Here is a 19040-nt window from a genome sequence, read left to right on the forward strand (position 1 = left end):
AACTGTATTAAATTAATTAATAATTAATCTAACCTAACTTTTATACTAAAATTACATAAAATTACAAATTAAAATAACTATATTATATATTTAACCACCTAACCCTACTCAAATAATTTAATTCTACACTAAAAAATTACAAAGTTACAAAAACTAACTGCTAGATTACGAGTTTTGCGTTAGGCTTAAAAAGCAGCGTTAGCCGGTCCTAACGCTGCTTTTTAACGCCCGCTGGTATTACAAGTCTTGAAGGTACAGGCTCACCGCTCACTTTTTTGGCCAGACTTGGAAATACCGCAAATCCACTTACGTAAATTGCGCATCCTCTTTTTTCAATGGGACTTGCATAGCGCCGGTATTACGAGTCTGCCAAAAAGTGAGTGGTAGACCCTCTCCTGTCAAGACTGGTACCGCATATTAAAGTCAGTAGTTAAGAGTTTTACACTACAACACAGTAGCATAAAACTCTTAACTAAAGTGCTAAAAAGTACACTAACACCCATAAACTACCTATTAACCCCTAAACCGAGGCCCTCCTGCATCGCAAACATTAAAAGACAATTTTTAACCCCTAATCTGACGAACCGGACATCGCCGCCAGTATAATAAATATATTAACCCCTAAACCGCCACACACCCGCCTCACAAACATGAGTTAAATATTATTAACTCCTAATCTGCCGGCCCTAACATCGCCGACACCTTCAGCATCTATGATTAAGCGCAAGTGTGCGTGAAACATGTAAGATTGCTGTCTCCTTCCTTGTTTGCTGTGACTTTGTTCACCTCTATGTGTATTTTTTTAAATTGGAAATAAACTTACCTTTTTACTGTTGCTCAGCAGCCTTCCACTTTTCCTTTGTGCATTTTTGGTTGGCTCCAAACCATTCCCCTTGTTTTCATATGAGTTGATCCGCTCTGCTTCCTTTGCCTGGCGGATGAATACTGCAGCAGCACTTTCCTCTTTACCATCGCCGACACCTACCTATATTTATTAACCCCTAATCTGCCGCCCCCAACGTTGCCACCACTATATTAAAGTTATTAACCCCTAAACATAAGTCTAACCCTAAACCTAACACCCCCTAACTTAAATATAATTAAAAGAAATCAAAATAAATATTCCTATCATTAACTAAATTATTCCTATTTAAAACTAAATACTTACCTGTAAAATAAACCCTAAGATAGCTATTATATATTAACTATTTAATAACTACCTAGCTAAAATAAATACAAAAGTACCTGTAAAATAAAACCTAACCTAAGTTACTCTAACACCTAACACTACACTATAATTAAATTAATTCCCTAAATTAAATACAATTAAATACAATTAAATAAAATTAACTAAAGTACAAAAACAAACACTAAATTACAGAAAATAAACAAATTACAAGATTTTTAAACTAATTACACCTAATCTAATCCCCCTAATAAAATAAAAAAGCTCCCCCAAAATAAAAAAGGCCTACCCTACACTAAATTACAAATAGCCCTTAAAAGGGCCTTTTGCAGGGCATTGCTTCAAAGTAATCAGCTCTTTTACCTGTAAAAAAAATACAAATTCCCCCCCCCCCAACATTAAAACCCACCACCCACACAACCAACCCTACTCTAAAACCCACCCAATACCTCCTTAAAAAAACCTAACACTAACCCCTTGAAGATCACCTTAACGGGAGAAGTCTTCATCCAACCGGGCCGAAGTCCTCAACGAACCCGGGAGAAGTCTTCATCCAAGCCGGGTGAAGTGGTCCTCCAGACGGGCAGAAGTCTTCATCCAGACGGCATCTTCTATCTTCATCCATCCGGCGTGGAGCGGGTCTTTCTTCAAGACATCCGACGTGGAGCATCCTCTTCATCCGATGGCTAACACTGAATGAAGGTTCCTTTAAATGACGTCATCCAAGATGGCGTCCCTTCAATTCCGATTGGCTGATAGAATTCTATCAGCCAATCGGAATTAAGGTAGAAAAAATCCTATTGGCTGATACAATCAGCCAATAGGATTGAAGTTCAATCCTATTGGCTGATACAATCAGCCAATAGGATTGAGCTGGCATTCTATTGACTGTTCCAATCAGCCAATAGAATGCCAGCTCAATCCTATTGCCTGGATGAAGACTTCTGCCCATAATATAGGTGGCGGCGGTGTCCGGAGCGGCAGATTAGGGGTTAATAATTATAATGTAGGTGGCAGCGATGTCGGGGGCGGCAGATTAGGGGTGTTTAGACTCAAGGTTCATGTTAGGGTGTTAGGTGTAGACATAAAATGTATTTCCCCATATTAATCAAAGGGGCTGCGTTAAGGAGTTTTACGCTGCTTTTTTGCAGGTGTTAGACTTTTTTTCAGCCGGCTCTCCCCGTTGATTCCTATGGGGAAATCGTGCACAAGCACGTTACACCAGCTCACCGCTGACTTAAGCAGCGCTGGTATTGGAGTGCGGTAATGAGCAAAATTTTGCTCAACGCTCACTTCTTGTCTTTTAACGATGGGTTTGTAAAAACCTGTAATACCAGCGCTGCAGGTAAGTGAGCAGTGAGGGAAAACTGCTCGTTAGCACCGCACAGCCTCTAATGCAAAACTCGTAATCTAGGTGTAACTAAAAAATAACAAACACTAAGGTACACAAAAAAATAAACACTAAGTTACAAAAAAAGAAAAAAGAAATTATCAAAGCTTTAAACTAATTACACCTAATCTAAGGGCCCTATGAAAATAAAAAGCCCCCCTAAAATAAAAAAACCCTAGCCTACAATAAACTACAAATAGCCCTTAAAAGGGCCTTTTGCAGGGCATTGCCCTAAAGTAATAATCAGCTCTTTTACCTGTAAAAAAAATACAAATACCCCCCCCCAACAGTAAAACCCACCACCCACACAACCAACCCCCCAAATAAAAAGCTATCTAAAAAATCCTAAGCTCCCCATTGCCCTGAAAAGGGCATTTGGATGGGCATTGCCCTTAAAAGGGCATTTAGCTCTATTGCAGGCCCAAGTCCTAATCTAAAACTAAAACCCACCCAATACACCCTTAAAAAAATCCTAACACTAACCCCAGAAGATTTACTTACAGTTTTGAAGATCCGACTTCCATCTTCCAAGAAGCCGGGAGAAGTCCTCAACGAAGCGGCCAAAGTCTTCATCCAAACCTGCAGAAGTCTTCACCCAGATGGCATCTTCTATCTCCATCCATCCGGTGCGGAGCGGCTCCATCTTCAACACATCCGACGCGGAGCATTCTCTTCCTTGCGACAACTACCGACGAATGAAGGTTCCTTTAAATGATGTCATCCAAGATGGCGTCCTTTAGATTCCGATTGGCTGATAGAATTCTATCAGCCAATCGGAATTAAGGTTGAAAAAAATCCTATTGGCTGTTGCAATCAGCCAATAGAATTGAGCTTGCATTCTATTGGCTGATTGGAATAGCCAATAGAATGTGAGCTCAATCCTACTGGCTATTCCACCTGTAAAAAAAAATACAAGCAACCCCCCTAACAGTAAAACCCACCACCCACACAACCAACCCCCCAAATAAAATCCTAGCTAAACAAACCTAAGCTCCCTATTGCCCTGAAAAGGGCATTTGGATGGGCATTGCCCTTAAAAGGGCATTTAGCTCTATTGCTGCCCAAACCCCTAATCTAAAAATAAAACCCACCCAATACACCCTTAAAAAAATCTAACACTAACCCCTGAAGATTCACTTACCGTGAGAAGTCTTCATTCGAGCAGCAAGATTTCCTCAACAAAGCCGGCAGAAATGGTCCTCCAGATGGGCAGAAGTGGTGCTCCAGACGGGCAGAAGTCTTCATCCAGACGGCATCTTCTATCTTCATCCTTCTGACGTGGAGCGGCTCCATCTTCAAGACATCCGGCACAGAGCATCCTCTTCAAACGACGGCTTCTTCTGAATAAATATCTCTTGAAGTGACGTCATCTAAGATGGCATCCCTTAGATTCCGATTGGCTGCACGTTAGCACCACACAGCTCCTAACGCAAAACTCGTAATCTAGCCGTTAGTTTGAAAGTTAATATTTGCTCTAGTGTAGGGATTATCCTCTCACCTGACATCTCCCACCCCCTGATCCCTCTGAAACAGCTCTCTTCCCTCTTCCCTCCACTGGTCACCACATCTTAAGTACTGGTAGATACTCTGCCAGTATGAAGTTTAGGGCTTTTTTTTAATATTTATTTTTTAATTTCTGTAGTGTAATGATCCCTCCTCACCCTCCCTGACCCCCCCCCCAAACAGCTCTCTAAGCCCCCCTCCCACAGTACCACTCTATGTTTGATACTGGCAGCCAGACTGCCAGTAGAAATTAATAATTTTTATTTATTTTGTTATTAAATATACTTTGTTTTCTGAGGTGTAGGGTTTCCCACCTCCCCCTCCAAGCGATCAATAGTCTCTCTGTAGTGTATGGTCCCACCTCCCCCTCCAGCCCATATTTTTCTGTAGTATAGGGCCCCACCTCCCCCTCCAACCCATATTTTTCTGTAGCGTAGGGCCTCACCTCCCCCTCCAACCCATATTTTTCTGTAGCGTAGGGCCCCACCTCCCCCTCCAACCCATATTTTTCTGTAGCGTAGGGCCCACCTCCCCATCCAACCCATATTTTTCTGTAGCATAGGGCCCCACCTCCCCCTCCAACCGATATTTTTCTGTAGCCTAGGGCCCCACCTCCCCATCCAACCCATATTTTTCTGTAGCATAGGGCCCCACCTCCCCCTCCCACCCATATTTTTATGTAGCGTAGGGCCCCACCTCCCCATCCAACTAATATTTTTCTGTAGCGTAGGGCCTCACCTCCCCCTCCAACCCATATTTTTCTGTAGCGTAGGGCCTCACCTCCCCCTCCAACCCATATTTTTCTGTAGCGTAGGGCCCCACCTCCCCATCCAACCCATATTTTTCTGTAGCATAGGGCCCCACCTCCCCCTCCAACCCATATTTTTCTGTAGCGTAGGGCCCCACCTTCCCATCCAAACCATATTTTTCTGTAGCGTAGGGCCCCACCTCCCCCTCCAACCCATATTTGGAGGATTTGTATCTTTGAATGTGCACTAAAGCTTATCCCAGTGCTGTCTCTAGATTATGTTTACAAATGTTTTATTTTTTAACCCAAACATAGTACAACCCCTGCTTAGGCTGAGACTAATGTCTTTTTGTGCTCTTTCCGCCAACTCTTCTTGTCCCTGTTGCTGCTCATTATTGTTCAGCTATTAATTACATTTTAAATAAATGATAAAGGGATATGAAAACTCAAAAATTGTATTTGTGATTTTGACAGAGCAAACAGTTTTACAAAAAGTTTCCAATTTACTTCTATTATCAAATTTGCTTCATTGTCGTTTATTCTTTGTTGAAGAGATATCTGGATAGGTAGTGTGCACCTGTCTAAAGCACTACATGGCAAGGAAATGTGCTGCCTTCTATTATTCTTGCTAAAGTATAACATTCATACAAAACTGCTGCCATATACTGCTCCAGACACGTGCACGCTCATGAGCGTAATTACCTCTTTTCAATAAAAGATACCAATAGAATGAAGAAAAATGATAATAGAAGTGAATTAGAAAGTTGTTGAAAATTGTATGCTCTATCTGGATCATGAAAGAAATGGGGTTTCAAGTCCCTTTAATTTTAACTTACTGACCATCTAAATAAATGTTCATCCAATTAGTTTTTAGTCTTTGGGGCCGATTTATCAAAGCTTCAACTGATAATGCTCTGGAATTCCACATCAAATTAGACACAAAGTTGATCCGTCGTAGTTAACAAAGCGTCAAGATTGTCATATGTTGAATTGTGTGACGTAATATATACGCTCCAGCGATATCAAGCCGACGCAGATCAATGCTTGTGTTATTTGAGCGGAATACTGATAATCCGCCGTCACATTCAACTCCATTTGACCCTTTTGCCAATTTATTAAACATTTAACAGGTACGATCGCGTCTATTCCGATGCATCGTACCTATCGTTCAAACTGTCACCCTTGAGGCCGTGAAAGCAATAGAAATTAATGGGAGTCTGAAAACACAGAAAGGTTATGTTCGATGCTGCAAGACAATGAAGCATATTAGATAATAAAAGTAAATTAGAAACTTTATTAAAATTGTATACCCTTTCTAAATTAAACAATATTATTGCTTTAAATTTGGTGCACTAGTAAATATAGGGATACAAATGAAAAATACATTACTACTTATGGATTATGTTACATCTTTGTCTCTCATTACAAAGAAAGGGGACAATATTATTGCTCCAAATTTGGTGCACTATTAGATATAGGGATAAAAATGAAAAGAAAAAAAAACATAACACAATATATCTAACTTCCTTTTTTATCTAAATCTATTTGCACCATGTTTAAGGCATGTAATACAAGTTCCACTCTCCACTTCGCACCAAATTTTACGCAAAACTCCTAAATAACCCACAAACTTGTAAAGTTTTCCACAACTTCTTATTGGTAAATGCATAATCACGTGATTAATGAAATCAGCCAATCTGATTGAAATATAAACTTTCTACTATCACTAACAAATCAAATTGCTCTATACTTGTGTCATTGATCACTCATCAGAACTTGTAAGTGCCATTTGTTACATTGAGTATTATACTTTGAAAGTATGTATATGTGAAATTAGTATTAAAGATTAATATTGATGATGACATTAGGCCACACAGTGTTATATTTCTGACAATGATTTTAATAATCGAATGATGTTTGATTTAATATAATCTTAAAATTATAGCTCAAAGGGATAGTCCACCTAAGATTAAACTGTCATGAAACAGATACAGCAGAAATTAAAATCACCTCTTTACTGTCATGCTATTTCTCCAACATTGGTGTGTCCGGTCCACGGCGTCATCCTTACTTGTGGGATATTCTCTTCCCCAACAGGAAATGGCAAAGAGTCCCAGCAAAGCTGGCCATATAGTCCCTCCTAGGCTCCGCCCACCCCAGTCATTCTCTTTGCCGTTGCACAGGCAACATCTCCACGGAGATGGTTAAGAGTTTTTTTGGTGTTTAAATGTAGTTTTTATTCTTCTATCAAGTGTTTGTTATTTTAAAATAGTGCTGGTATGTACTATTTACTCTGAAACAGAAAAGGATGAAGATTTCTGTTTGTAAGAGGAAGATGATTTTAGCAGACAGTAACTAAAATCGATTGCTGTTTCCACACAGGACTGTTGAGATGAAGTAACTTCAGTTGGGGGAAACAGTTAGCAGACTTTTCTGCTTAAGGTATGACTAGCCATATTTCTAACAAGACCATGTAATGCTGGAAGGCTGTCATTTCCCCTCATGGGGACCGGTAAGCCATTTTCTTAGTCAAACATAAAAGAATAAAGGGCTTAAAAAAGGGCTTAAAAACTGGTAGACATTTTTATGGGCTAAAACGATTGTTTTATTGGGACATATTATGCAGATTTTAGCTAACAATTGGCATTATAATCTTGGGGAACGTTTAAAAAACGGCAGGCACTGTGTTGGACACCTTTTTTAGTCTGGGGGCCTTTCTAGTTATAGACTGAGTCTCATTTTCGCGCCATTACTGCGCAGTTGTTTTTGGAGAGCAAGGCATGCAGTTGCATGTGTGAATATCTAAGAATCACTGAAAAAGCTTATAGAAGGCGTCATTTGGTATCGTATTCCCCTCTGGGCTTGGTTGGGTCTCAGCAAAGCATATAGCTGGGACTGTATAGGGGTCAAATTTAAAAACGGCTCTGGTTCCGTTATTTTAAGGGTTAAAGCTCTGAAATTTGGTGTGCAATACTTTTAATGCTTTAAGACACTGTGGTGAAATTTTGGTAATTTTTGAACAATTCCTTCATACTTTTTCACATATTCAGTAATAAAGTGTTTTCTGTTTGAAATTTAAAGAGACAGTAACGGTTTTATTTTAAAACGTTTTTTGTGCTTTGTTGACAAGTTTAAGCCTGTTTAACATGTCTGTACCTTCAAATAAGCTATGTTCTATATGTATGAAAGCCAATGTGTCTCCTCATTTAAATTTATGTGATAATTGTGCCATAGTGTCCAAACAAAGTAAGGACAGTAATGCCACAGATAATGATATTGCCCAAGATGATTCCTCAAATGAGGGGAGTAAACATGATACTACATCATCCCCTACTGTGTCTACACCAGTTTTGCCCATACAGGAGGCCCCTAGTACATCTAGTGCGCCAATACTTATTACCATGCAACAATTAACGGCTGTAATGGATAACTCCATAGCAAATCTTTTATCCAAAATGCCTACTTATCAGAGAAAGCGCGATTGCTCTGTTTTAAACACTGAAGAGCAAGAGGGCGCTGATGATAACTGTTCTGACATACCCTCACACCAATCTCAAGGGGCCATGAGGGAGGTTTTGTCTGATGGAGAAATCTCAGATTCGGGAAAAATTTCTCATCAAGCTGAACCTGATGTTGTGACATTTAAATTTAAATTAGAACATCTACGCGCACTGCTTAAGGAGGTGTTATCTACTCTGGATGATTGTGACAATTTGGTCATTCCAGAGAAATTATGTAAGATGGACAAGTTCCTAGAGGTTCCTGTGCCCCCCGACACTTTTCCTATACCCATGTGGGTGGCGGACATAGTAAATAAAGAGTGGGAAAAGCCCGGCATACCTTTTGTCCCCCCCCCCTATATTTAAGAAATTATTTCCTATAGTCGACCCCAGAAAGGACTTATGGCAGACAGTCCCCAAGGTCGAGGGGGCGGTTTCTACTCTAAACAAACGCACTACTATTCCTATCGAAGATAGTTGTGCTTTCAAAGATCCTATGGATAAAAAATTAGAGGGTTTGCTTAAAAAGATTTTTGTACAGCAAGGTTACCTTCTACAACCAATTTCATGCATTGTTCCTGTCACTACGGCAGCGTGTTTCTGGTTCGAGGAACTAGAAAAGTCGCTCAGTAGAGAATCTTCATATGAGGAGGTTATGGACAGAGTTCACGCACTTAAATTGGCTAACTCTTTTGTTTTAGATGCCGCTTTGCAATTAGCTAGATTAGCGGCGAAAAATTCAGGGTTTGCTATTGTGGCGCGCAGAGCGCTTTGGCTAAAGTCTTGGTCAGCGGATGTGTCTTCCAAGACAAAATTGCTTAACATTCCTTTCAAAGGTAAAACATTATTTGGACCAGATTTGAAAGAGATTATTTCAGACATCACTGGGGGAAAGGGCCACGCCCTCCCACAGGATAGGTCTTTTAAGGCTAAAAATAAGCCTAATTTTCGTCCCTTTCGCAGAAACGGACCAGCCTCTAATTCTGCAGCCTCTAAGCAAGAGGGTAATACTTCACAACCCAAACCAGCCTGGAAACCAATGCAAGGCTGGAACAAGGGTAAGCAGGCCAAGAAGCCTACCACTGCTACCAAAACAGCATGAAGGGATAGCCCCCGATCCGGGACCGGATCTAGTGGGGGGCAGACTCTCTCTCTTTGCTCAGGCTTGGGCAAGAGATGTTCAGGATCCTTGGGCGCTAGAAATAGTTTCTCAAGGTTATCTCCTGGAATTCAAGGAACTACCCCCAAGGGGAAGGTTCCACAGGTCTCACTTATCCTCAAACCAAATAAAGAGACAGGCATTCTTACATTGTGTAGAAGACCTGTTAAAGATGGGAGTGATACATCCAGTTCCAATAAGAGAACAAGGAATGGGATTTTATTCCAATCTGTTCGTAGTTCCCAAAAAAGAGGGAACATTCAGACCAATTTTGGATCTGAAGATCCTAAACAAATTTCTCAGGGTACCATCGTTCAAAATGGAAACTATTCGAACGATCCTACCCACCATCCAGGAAAGTCAATTTATGACTACCGTGGATTTAAAGGATGCGTACCTACATATTCCTATCCACAAGGAACATCATCAGTTCCTAAGGTTCGCTTTTCTGGACAAGCATTACCAGTTTGTGGCACTTCCATTCGGATTAGCCACTGCTCCAAGGATTTTCACAAAGGTACTAGGGTCCCTTTTAGCGGTTCTAAGACCAAGGGGCATTGCAGTAGTACCTTACTTGGACGACATCCTAATTCAAGCGTCGTCCCTGTCAAAAGCATAGGCTCATACGGACATCGTCCTAGCCTTTCTCAGATCTCACGGATGGAAGGTGAACAAAGAAAAAAGTTCTCTGTCCCCGTCAACAAGAGTTCCCTTCTTGGGAACAATAATAGATTCCTTAGAAATGAGGATTTTTCTGACAGAGGTCAGAAAATCAAAACTTCTAAGCTTTTGTCAAGTACTTCATTCTGTTCCTCGTCCTTCCATAGCGCAGTGCATGGAAGTAATAGGATTGATGGTTGCAACAATGGACATCGTTCCTTTTGCACGAATTCATCTAAGACCATTACAACTGTGCATGCTCAGACAGTGGAATGGGGATTATACAGACTTGTCTCCGATGATTCAAGTAGATCAAAAGACCAGAGATTCACTCCGTTGGTGGCTGACCCTGGACAATCTGTCACAGGGAATGAGCTTCCGCAGACCAGAGTGGGTCATTGTCACGACCGACGCCAGTCTAGTGGGCTGGGGCGCGGTCTGGGAATCCCTGAAAGCTCAGGGTCTATGGTCTCGGGAAGAGTCTCTTCTTCCGATAAACATTCTGGAACTGAGAGCGATATTCAATGCTCTCAGAGCTTGGCCTCAACTAGCAAAGGCCAAATTCATAAGGTTTCAATCAGACAACATGACGACCGTTGCATATATCAATCATCAGGGGGGAACAAGGAGTTCCCTGGCGATGAAAGAAGTGACCAAGATAATTCAATGGGCGGAGGATCACTCCTGCCACTTGTCTGCGATCCACATCCCAGGAGTGGAAAATTGGGAAGCGGATTTTCTGAGTCGTCAGACATTCCATCCGGGGGAGTGGGAACTCCATCCGGAAATCTTTGCCCAAATAACTCAATTATGGGGCATTCCAGACATGGATCTGATGGCGTCTCGTCAGAACTTCAAGGTTCCTTGCTACGGGTCCAGATCCAGGGATCCCAAGGCGACTCTAGTAGATGCACTAGTAGCACCTTGGACCTTCAACCTAGCTTATGTATTCCCACCGTTTCCTCTCATTCCCAGGCTGGTAGCCAGGATCAATCAGGAGAGGGCCTCGGTGATCTTGATAGCTCCTGCGTGGCCACGCAGGACTTGGTATGCAGACCTGGTGAATATGTCATCGGCTCCACCATGGAAGCTACCTTTGAGACAGGACCTTCTTGTTCAGGGTCCATTCGAACATCCGAATCTGGTTTCCCTCCAACTGACGGCTTGGAGATTGAACGCTTGATTTTATCAAAGCGTGGGTTTTCAGATTCTGTAATAGATACTCTGATTCAGGCTAGAAAGCCTGTAACTAGAAAAATTTACCATGGAAAAAATATATCTGTTGGTGTGAATCCAAAGGATTCCCATGGAACAAGATAAAAATTCCTAAGATTCTATCCTTTCTACAAGAAGGTTTGGAGAAAGGATTATCTGCAAGTTCTCTAAAGGGACAGATCTCTGCTTTATCTGTTTTACTTCACAAAAGACTGGCAGCCGTGCCAGATGTTCAAGCATTTGTTCAGGCTCTGGTTAGGATCAAGCCTGTTTACAGACATTTGACTCCTCCCTGGAGTCTAAATCTAGTTCTTTCAGTTCTTCAAGGGGTTCCGTTTGAACCTTTACATTCCATAGATATTAAGTTACTATCTTGGAAAGTTTTGTTTTTAGTTGCAATTTCTTCTGCTAGAAGAGTTTCAGAGTTATCTGCTCTGCAGTGTTCTCCACCCTATCTGGTGTTCCATGCAGATAAGGTGGTTTTGCGTACTAAGCCTGGTTTTCTTCCGAAAGTTGTTTCTAACAAAAATATTAACCAGGAGATAGTTGTACCTTCTTTGTGTCCGAATCCAGTTTCAAAGAAGGAACGTTTGTTACACAATTTGGACGTAGTCCGTGCTCTAAAATTCTATTTAGAGGCTACTAAAGATTTCAGACAAACATCTTCCTTGTTTGTTGTTTATTCTGGTAAAAGGAGAGGTCAAAAAGCGACTTCTACCTCTCTTTCCTTTTGGCTTAAAAGCATTATCCGATTGGCTTATGAGACTGCCGGTCGGCAGCCTCCTGAAAGAATCACAGCTCACTCCACTAGGGCTGTGGCTTCCACATGGGCCTTCAAGAACGAGGCTTCTGTTGACTAGATATGTAAGGCAGCGACTTGGTCTTCTCTGCACACTTTTGCCAAATTTTACAAATTTGATACTTTTGCTTCTTAGGAGGCTATTTTTGGGAGAAAGGTTTTGCAAGCCGTGGTGCCTTCCATTTAGGTGACCTGATTTGCTCCCTCCCTTCATCCTTGTCCTAAAGCTTTGGTATTGGTTCCCACAAGTAAGGATGACGCCGTGGACCGGACACACCAATGTTGGAGAAAACAGAATTTATGCTTACCTGATAAATTACTTTCTCCAACGGTGTGTCCGGTCCACGGCCCGCCCTGGTTTTTTTAATCAGGTCTGATGAATTATTTTCTCTAACTACAGTCACCACGGTACCATATGGTTTCTCCTATATATATTTCCTCCTGTCCATCGGTCGAATGACTGGGGTGGGCGGAGCCTAGGAGGGACTATATGGCCAGCTTTGCTGGGACTCTTTGCCATTTCCTGTTGGGGAAGAGAATATCCCACAAGTAAGGATGACGCCGTGGACCGGACACACCGTTGGAGAAAGTAATTTATCAGGTAAGCATAAATTCTGTTTTTCAGTGTTTTTCTTCCTTCTCTTGAATTCAATTTCCATTAACAAATGTCATCTTATATGCCAGCCTATTTTTAACACCTGTGTAGGGGTGGTGTTTGAAACTTGAAGGGTTACACAGGTGCAGAGAGAAAACTGTCCCAGCTCTTATATATCCATTGATTGCAAATAAATACATATGATACCCTGATCCCATTATATTCGCAATTATTCTTGCTCAGAATAATTATATATTTACACTATATACATAAAGTGGTATAAATAAACACAGAGATATGAAAGACAACATTGTTTAGAACAAAAAAGGAATTTAGGGACATGTAAATATGTTTGCAAAAGATTTCTGACATAACACGTACAGTATATATATATATATATATATATATATACACAAGTATGTGCAAAGCTATATGTACAAATTCTAGCATTAATAATCATTTAAAAAAAAAAAGAAAAAGATATTAGATAGGCATATCATGATTTCTAGAAATATAAAAACATATTAATTTATGTAAAAATATCATATATCAGATTTTTTGTATAACAAATAAACAGAAAAATAACTTTCTATGAGATATTATTGTTTGTTCAGGTATAAATCTAACTATTTCTTGGACATTAACAGATGAAAAATAAAAGATTTGCTTTAGAGAAATGTGCTTGTTCATGGACAGTAATGAAATGGTATAAATAAAGTTGGAAAAAACTAAATATCCACGAGAGTCTGATGCTCATCGCGCCATACTTTTTTTAATAAATATAAATAAGGCTGTTGTATGTAGATTTGTGGCAGTGATGTCTGGCGAGCATATTGACTGCAGCGAATGTGTCGAGATTGACACAATGATAAATCGGCCCACTTAATGCTGCAAATTTATCAAGCTCCGTATGGAGCTTGATGCCCCGTGTTTCCGGCGAGCCGGAAACAGAAGTTATGAAGCAGCGGTCTGAAGACTGCTCTATAACCTGTCCGCCTGCTCTGAGGTGGCGGACAGAAATCGACAGAAATCAACCCCGATCGAATACGATCGGGTTGATTGACACTCCCTGCTAGCGGCCGATTGGCTGCAAATCAACAGGGGGCGGTATTGCACCAGCAGTTTACAAGAACTGTTGGTGCAATGATAAATGCAGAGAGCGTATGCTGTTGGCATTTATCGATGTGCAGCGGACATGTCCGCTCGCAGCATCATAAATAGGCCCCATAGTCTTTGATGATTTAAGTAGAACAAGAAAAAAAGAAAAAAAACTTTGATTATTTCATTTTTTGATCCATGACTGTGTTTACCAAACCATCTCTGTCATTCTTGAATTTTACACATAGTAGACAGAAGAGTGTGAACAGATACAGAGAACAATCGCACAAAATCTTTGGGGTTTTATTTTCAACATTATTGTAAAGTATGTGACTCTCCTTCACATCCAGAACCTGCATAGTGAGAAAAACAGATCTCAAGCTAAAATTTAATTTTCTAAAATTCTTTGAGGGACTTCACAGCGCTGAGAGTTTTATAAAAAAAATCTCGCCAGTGCAGAGACCGTTATATCATTGTTCCCGAAGTGATACTGAGGATGATGAGGAATTCTGTCCATCCACCTTGGTGAATGTGTGACAAGAACATGAAATAAAGCACTATCAAAAATGTAAAAGGGATAGTTTTAAGGTGGAGCTGCTACTATTTCTATGTCATTGTTTTGTCACTTAGGAGTCCTGATGTGGGAGGTCTTCACTCTTGGAAAAATGCCATATGAGAGATTCAGTAACAGTGAAATTGTGGATCAGATTATAAAAGGTGTACGTCTGTACAGACCCCAGCTAGCAACAGAGAGAATTTACAGCATTATGGGAAGTTGCTGGTTAGAGGTAAGTCCTGGGAAAAGACATTAAAGGGACACAAAACCCCAAAATGTTCTTTCATGGTTCAGATAAAACATACAATTTCAAATAACTAGCTAATTTATTTCACTATCTTACTATCCTTTGTTGAAAGAGTAGCAATGTACTATTGGTGCATAGAAGTAAATTAAAAAGTTATTTAAAATTACATGTCCCTTTAAGTATATGCTTGTCCCTGTTTTTTGACAGACAGAAGGAAACTTTACAGTAATATGTCCCTTGTAGTGTAACACAATGACATAGACCACATGAAAATATGGGACACTGAGGGGGATATTTATCAAAGCCTCAACCGCAAATACGCCGGAATTCCGCAGAGTAAATGTTGCGAGACTGATCCGACCTAATTATCAAAGCCTACAGACCGGCAAATGTTGAAATTTGTGACATAACATACAATCCGCCGATCTCAATCCAACGCAGATCGATGCTTACATCATTACAGATGTTCCGAATACACATTCGGCTTTATCTGACACTTTTTCCCAGTTATCAAACTTCTAACAGGTACGCTAGCGGCTATTCCGGCCAGCATACCTGGTTTTCAATCCGCCTCCCTGGAGGCCGCGGATGCCATAGAAATCAATGGAAGTCTGAAAGCAGAGAAAGCTTCTGTTCGATGCTGCCAGATATCCCATTGATTTATATGGTAGAAAACAAGTTATGTTTACACCTAACACCCTAACATAAACCCCAAGTCTAAACACCCCTAATCTGCCACCCCCGACATTGCCGCAACATAAATAAAATGTATTAACCCCTATTCCGCCATCCCCAACTCCGCCGCAACATAAAGTTATTAACCCCTATTCCGCCGCTCCCCGACACCGCCGCAACCTAAATAAAAGTATTAACCCCTATCCCGCCGCTCCCCGACCCCGCCGCAACCTAAATAAAAGTATTAACCCCTAAACCTCTGGCCTCCCACATCACTACCACTAACTAAACCTTTTAACCCCTAAACCGTCAGCCCCCCACATCGCCATAAACTAAATTAAGCTATTAACCCCTAAACCTAACAACCCGCTAACTTTAAATTAAAATTACAACATCCCTATATTTAAATAAATTTAAACTTACCTGTAGAATTAAAATAAACTATTTTCAAATATGTATTAACCTACCCTAACTATTATACTACAATTAAATTAAACTACCAATTAAATTAACTAAATTACATATTAAAAAAACCTAACCCTACTCAAATTAATTAAATATACAAAACCTTATTACAAATTACTAAATTACAAAAAAAAAAACACTAAATTACGAAAAAAACAAAACGACATTATCAAAAATAAAAAAGAATTACACCTAATCTAATAGCCCTATCAAAATAAAAAAGCCCCCCCAAAATAAAAAAAAAACCCTTGCCTACAATAAACTACCAATGGCCCTTAAAGGGACAGTCTAGGCCAAAATAAACTTTCATGATTCAGATAGAGCATTTCATTTTAAACAATTTTCCAATTTACTTTTATCACCAATTTTGCTTTGTTCTCTTGGTATTCTTAGTTGAAAGCTTAACCTAGGAGGTTCATATGTTAATTTCTTAGACCTTGAAGGCCACCTCTTTTCAGAATGCATTTTAACAGTTTTTCACCACTAGAGGGTGTTAGTTCACGTATTTCATATAGATAACACTGTGCTTGTGCACGTGACGTTATCTGGGAGCAGGCACTGATTGGCTAGACTGCAAGTCTGTCAAAAGAACTGAAATAAAGGGGCAGTTTGAAGAGGCTTAGATACAAGATAATCACAGAGGTAAAAAGTGTATTATAACTGTGTTGGTTATGCAAAACTGGGGAATGGGTAATAAAGGGATTATCTATCTTTTAAAACAATAAAAATTCTGTTGTAGACTGTCCCTTTAAAAGGGCTTTTTGTGGGGCATTGCCCCAAAGAAATTAGCTCTTTTACCTGTAAAAAAAATACAAACACCCCCCCAACAGTAAAACCCACCACCCAACCAACCGCCCCCCCCCCCCAAATAAAAAATCTAAAATAACCTAAGCTCCCTATTGCCCTGAAAAGGGCATTTGTATGGGCATTGCCCTTAAAAGGGCATTTAGCTCTTTTACATGCCCAGACCCTAATCTAAAAATAAAACCCACCCAAAAAACCCTTAAATAAACCTAACACTAACCCCCGACGATAAAGTTAGCGGGTTGTTAGGTTTAAGGGTTAATAGCTTAATTTAGTTTATGGCGATGTGGGAGGCTGACGGTTTAGGGGTTAATAGGTTTAGTTAGTGGTAGTGATGTGGGAGCCGAGAGGTTTAGGGGTTAATACTTTTATTTAGGTTGCGGCGGGATAAGGGTTAATACTTTTATTTAGGTTGCGGCAGTGTCGGGGAGCGGCGGAAAAGCGATTAATACAGTACTTTTATTTAGGTTGCGGCGGGATAGGGGTTAATAAATTTATTTATGTTGAGGCGGTGTCGGGGAGCGGCGGAACAGGGGTTAATACATTTATTTAGGTTGCGGCGGTGTCGGGGAGCGGCAGAATAGGGGTTAATACATTTATTTTGGTTGCGGCTGGGTCGGGGAGCGGCGGGATAGGGGTTAAACATTTTAGTATAGTTGCAGGGTTTAGTGACAGGGTATAAATAAAGTTTGGAAAAAACCGAATAGACGCAAGATCGATGACTGCTAGTTAACGGTCCGATGCTCATCGCCCCGTACATGGTGCGCGTCTTTTTGCCGGCTTTTTTCATAACTAAGGAGAGCATATTGAGATACACGGCCGCGATGTTAGGCGAGCGTATTGGTGCCGGCGAATGCAACAAAGTTGAGGCTTTGATAAATATCCCCCTGAGTATCTACTCTCTCAGATGACACTGTGCAATAGGATAACACAGATAGGAGGGAGCTACGGGGCATGTTTTTTCCTCCCTAGACATTGACACATACAGGAAAGTAATTATGGGAACAATAAAATAATAATAAATATCACTTTTTCTAACACACAACTTTTTTCCATTCATTTTCAGAAAGCTGATGAAAGACCAGCCTTCCGAACACTTCACAGTTTCATCATAGACATTTTGGAGGACCTTTAAAATACATAAACATCAATGTACTGTTTCAACCAATGACTTGCAGACTTTACCAAACAGCTCTTTTCATTCAGTGAGTGGATGAGCCAATAATAGAAGAAAATCAAACAATGTGATTCTCAGAGAAAATGTTAAATATCTGTCAGAGTGTTCTATAGCAAGACTGCCACAGAGACGTAGTAGCAGACACTGAGAAGATGCAGAAATCCGTTCTTATGCTGTGACTCAATTTACATTGTAATGTATAGCAGGATTGCAATGCTTTGTTTTGCTTTAACTAATTTATACATGGTCAACTGCTGTAAAACTTCTACTGGTGACAAAGTCTAGACAGTATGTGTATTTACATTGATATTAAAGTAAGTTAAATAAATATATTGAATATTTTGTTTGTGTTCCAACATTTGGGATCCAGATATTTCACACGTTTGTAAATCAGAACAAGTAGCTTGAGGAATCCATGAGATAAAAGGAAAAAATGTTTTTTCTCCATGGCCAGTAAGTCTTATTATTTAACCCCAAAGGACATAGGTACTACGTCACAGGGTACTTTGTTTAGCTTACGCTGTTGACGTAGTACCTATTTCCAACCTTTTGCCTCGGCTGTCAGCATTGGCAGCCGAGACTGCAGCCAGAGGCAGAAAGCATCTGTCTTCATATGGTAAGGAAGAACTGATCATTCTTTATTTGTCATATGAAGGCAGATCACTGATGCAGACAGAGACACTCTGTGTCCCTGTCTGCATCGGCTTGTGGTGGGTGGTGTGGGAGATAAGGAGAGAGGCAGGTAGGCAGCCCATAGCCAGAGGGGGTGGGGGGGTTGCTATGCTCAGATAATATTTTACCAGGAGGGAGGGATCCACTACACTACAGCAAAGGGATTTTGAGAAGGCAGGTGGAGAGGGTGAGGGGGGCCGCTACTCGACAGAATTTTTTTTTAATTAATAAATTAAAAATGCATGCCAGTATCTAAGATGACAGAGACCATTAGGAGGGGAAGGGTTTGAGACCTTTTTGGGAGGGATCAGGGAGGTGGGAAGGATAAGAGGGGATCCTGCATTGCAGAAAAAAAAATATTTTAAAAAAAGCCCCTAAAACTACATAGTGGCAGACTTCTGCCAGTACCTAGGACGGTGTGAGGGGTATGTGTGTGTGTGGGGGGGTGTTTGGTAGGGATCAGGTAGAGATCATGGAGGTGGGACAGTAATACCTACATTATAATACTATTACCATTTCTTCCAGCTAACTAACTCCTTCACTGCTGGAAATTTCAGAAGTGTGGTGCTCACTGCTCAGCTGCAATTAGCA

General features: G+C 40.6%; 1 protein-coding gene across 1 annotated transcript in view; it reads left to right on the forward strand.

Annotated features, from left to right (window-relative positions):
• BTK (Bruton tyrosine kinase) overlaps nucleotides 1-18105 on the forward strand; it is a 303295-nt gene extending 285190 nt beyond the window's left edge. Inside the window, exons 18-19 of the mRNA XM_053698951.1 lie at nucleotides 14484-14641; nucleotides 17667-18105. Of these exons, the coding sequence (XP_053554926.1) occupies nucleotides 14484-14641; nucleotides 17667-17735 (227 nt within the window). The 3' untranslated portion in view covers nucleotides 17736-18105. The remainder of the gene's footprint in view (nucleotides 1-14483; nucleotides 14642-17666) is intronic.
• The last annotated feature ends 935 nt before the right edge of the window (nucleotides 18106-19040 follow it).

The sequence above is a fragment of the Bombina bombina genome, chromosome 1 (genome assembly GCF_027579735.1).
Source record: "Bombina bombina isolate aBomBom1 chromosome 1, aBomBom1.pri, whole genome shotgun sequence".
Taxonomy (NCBI): domain Eukaryota; kingdom Metazoa; phylum Chordata; class Amphibia; order Anura; family Bombinatoridae; genus Bombina; species Bombina bombina.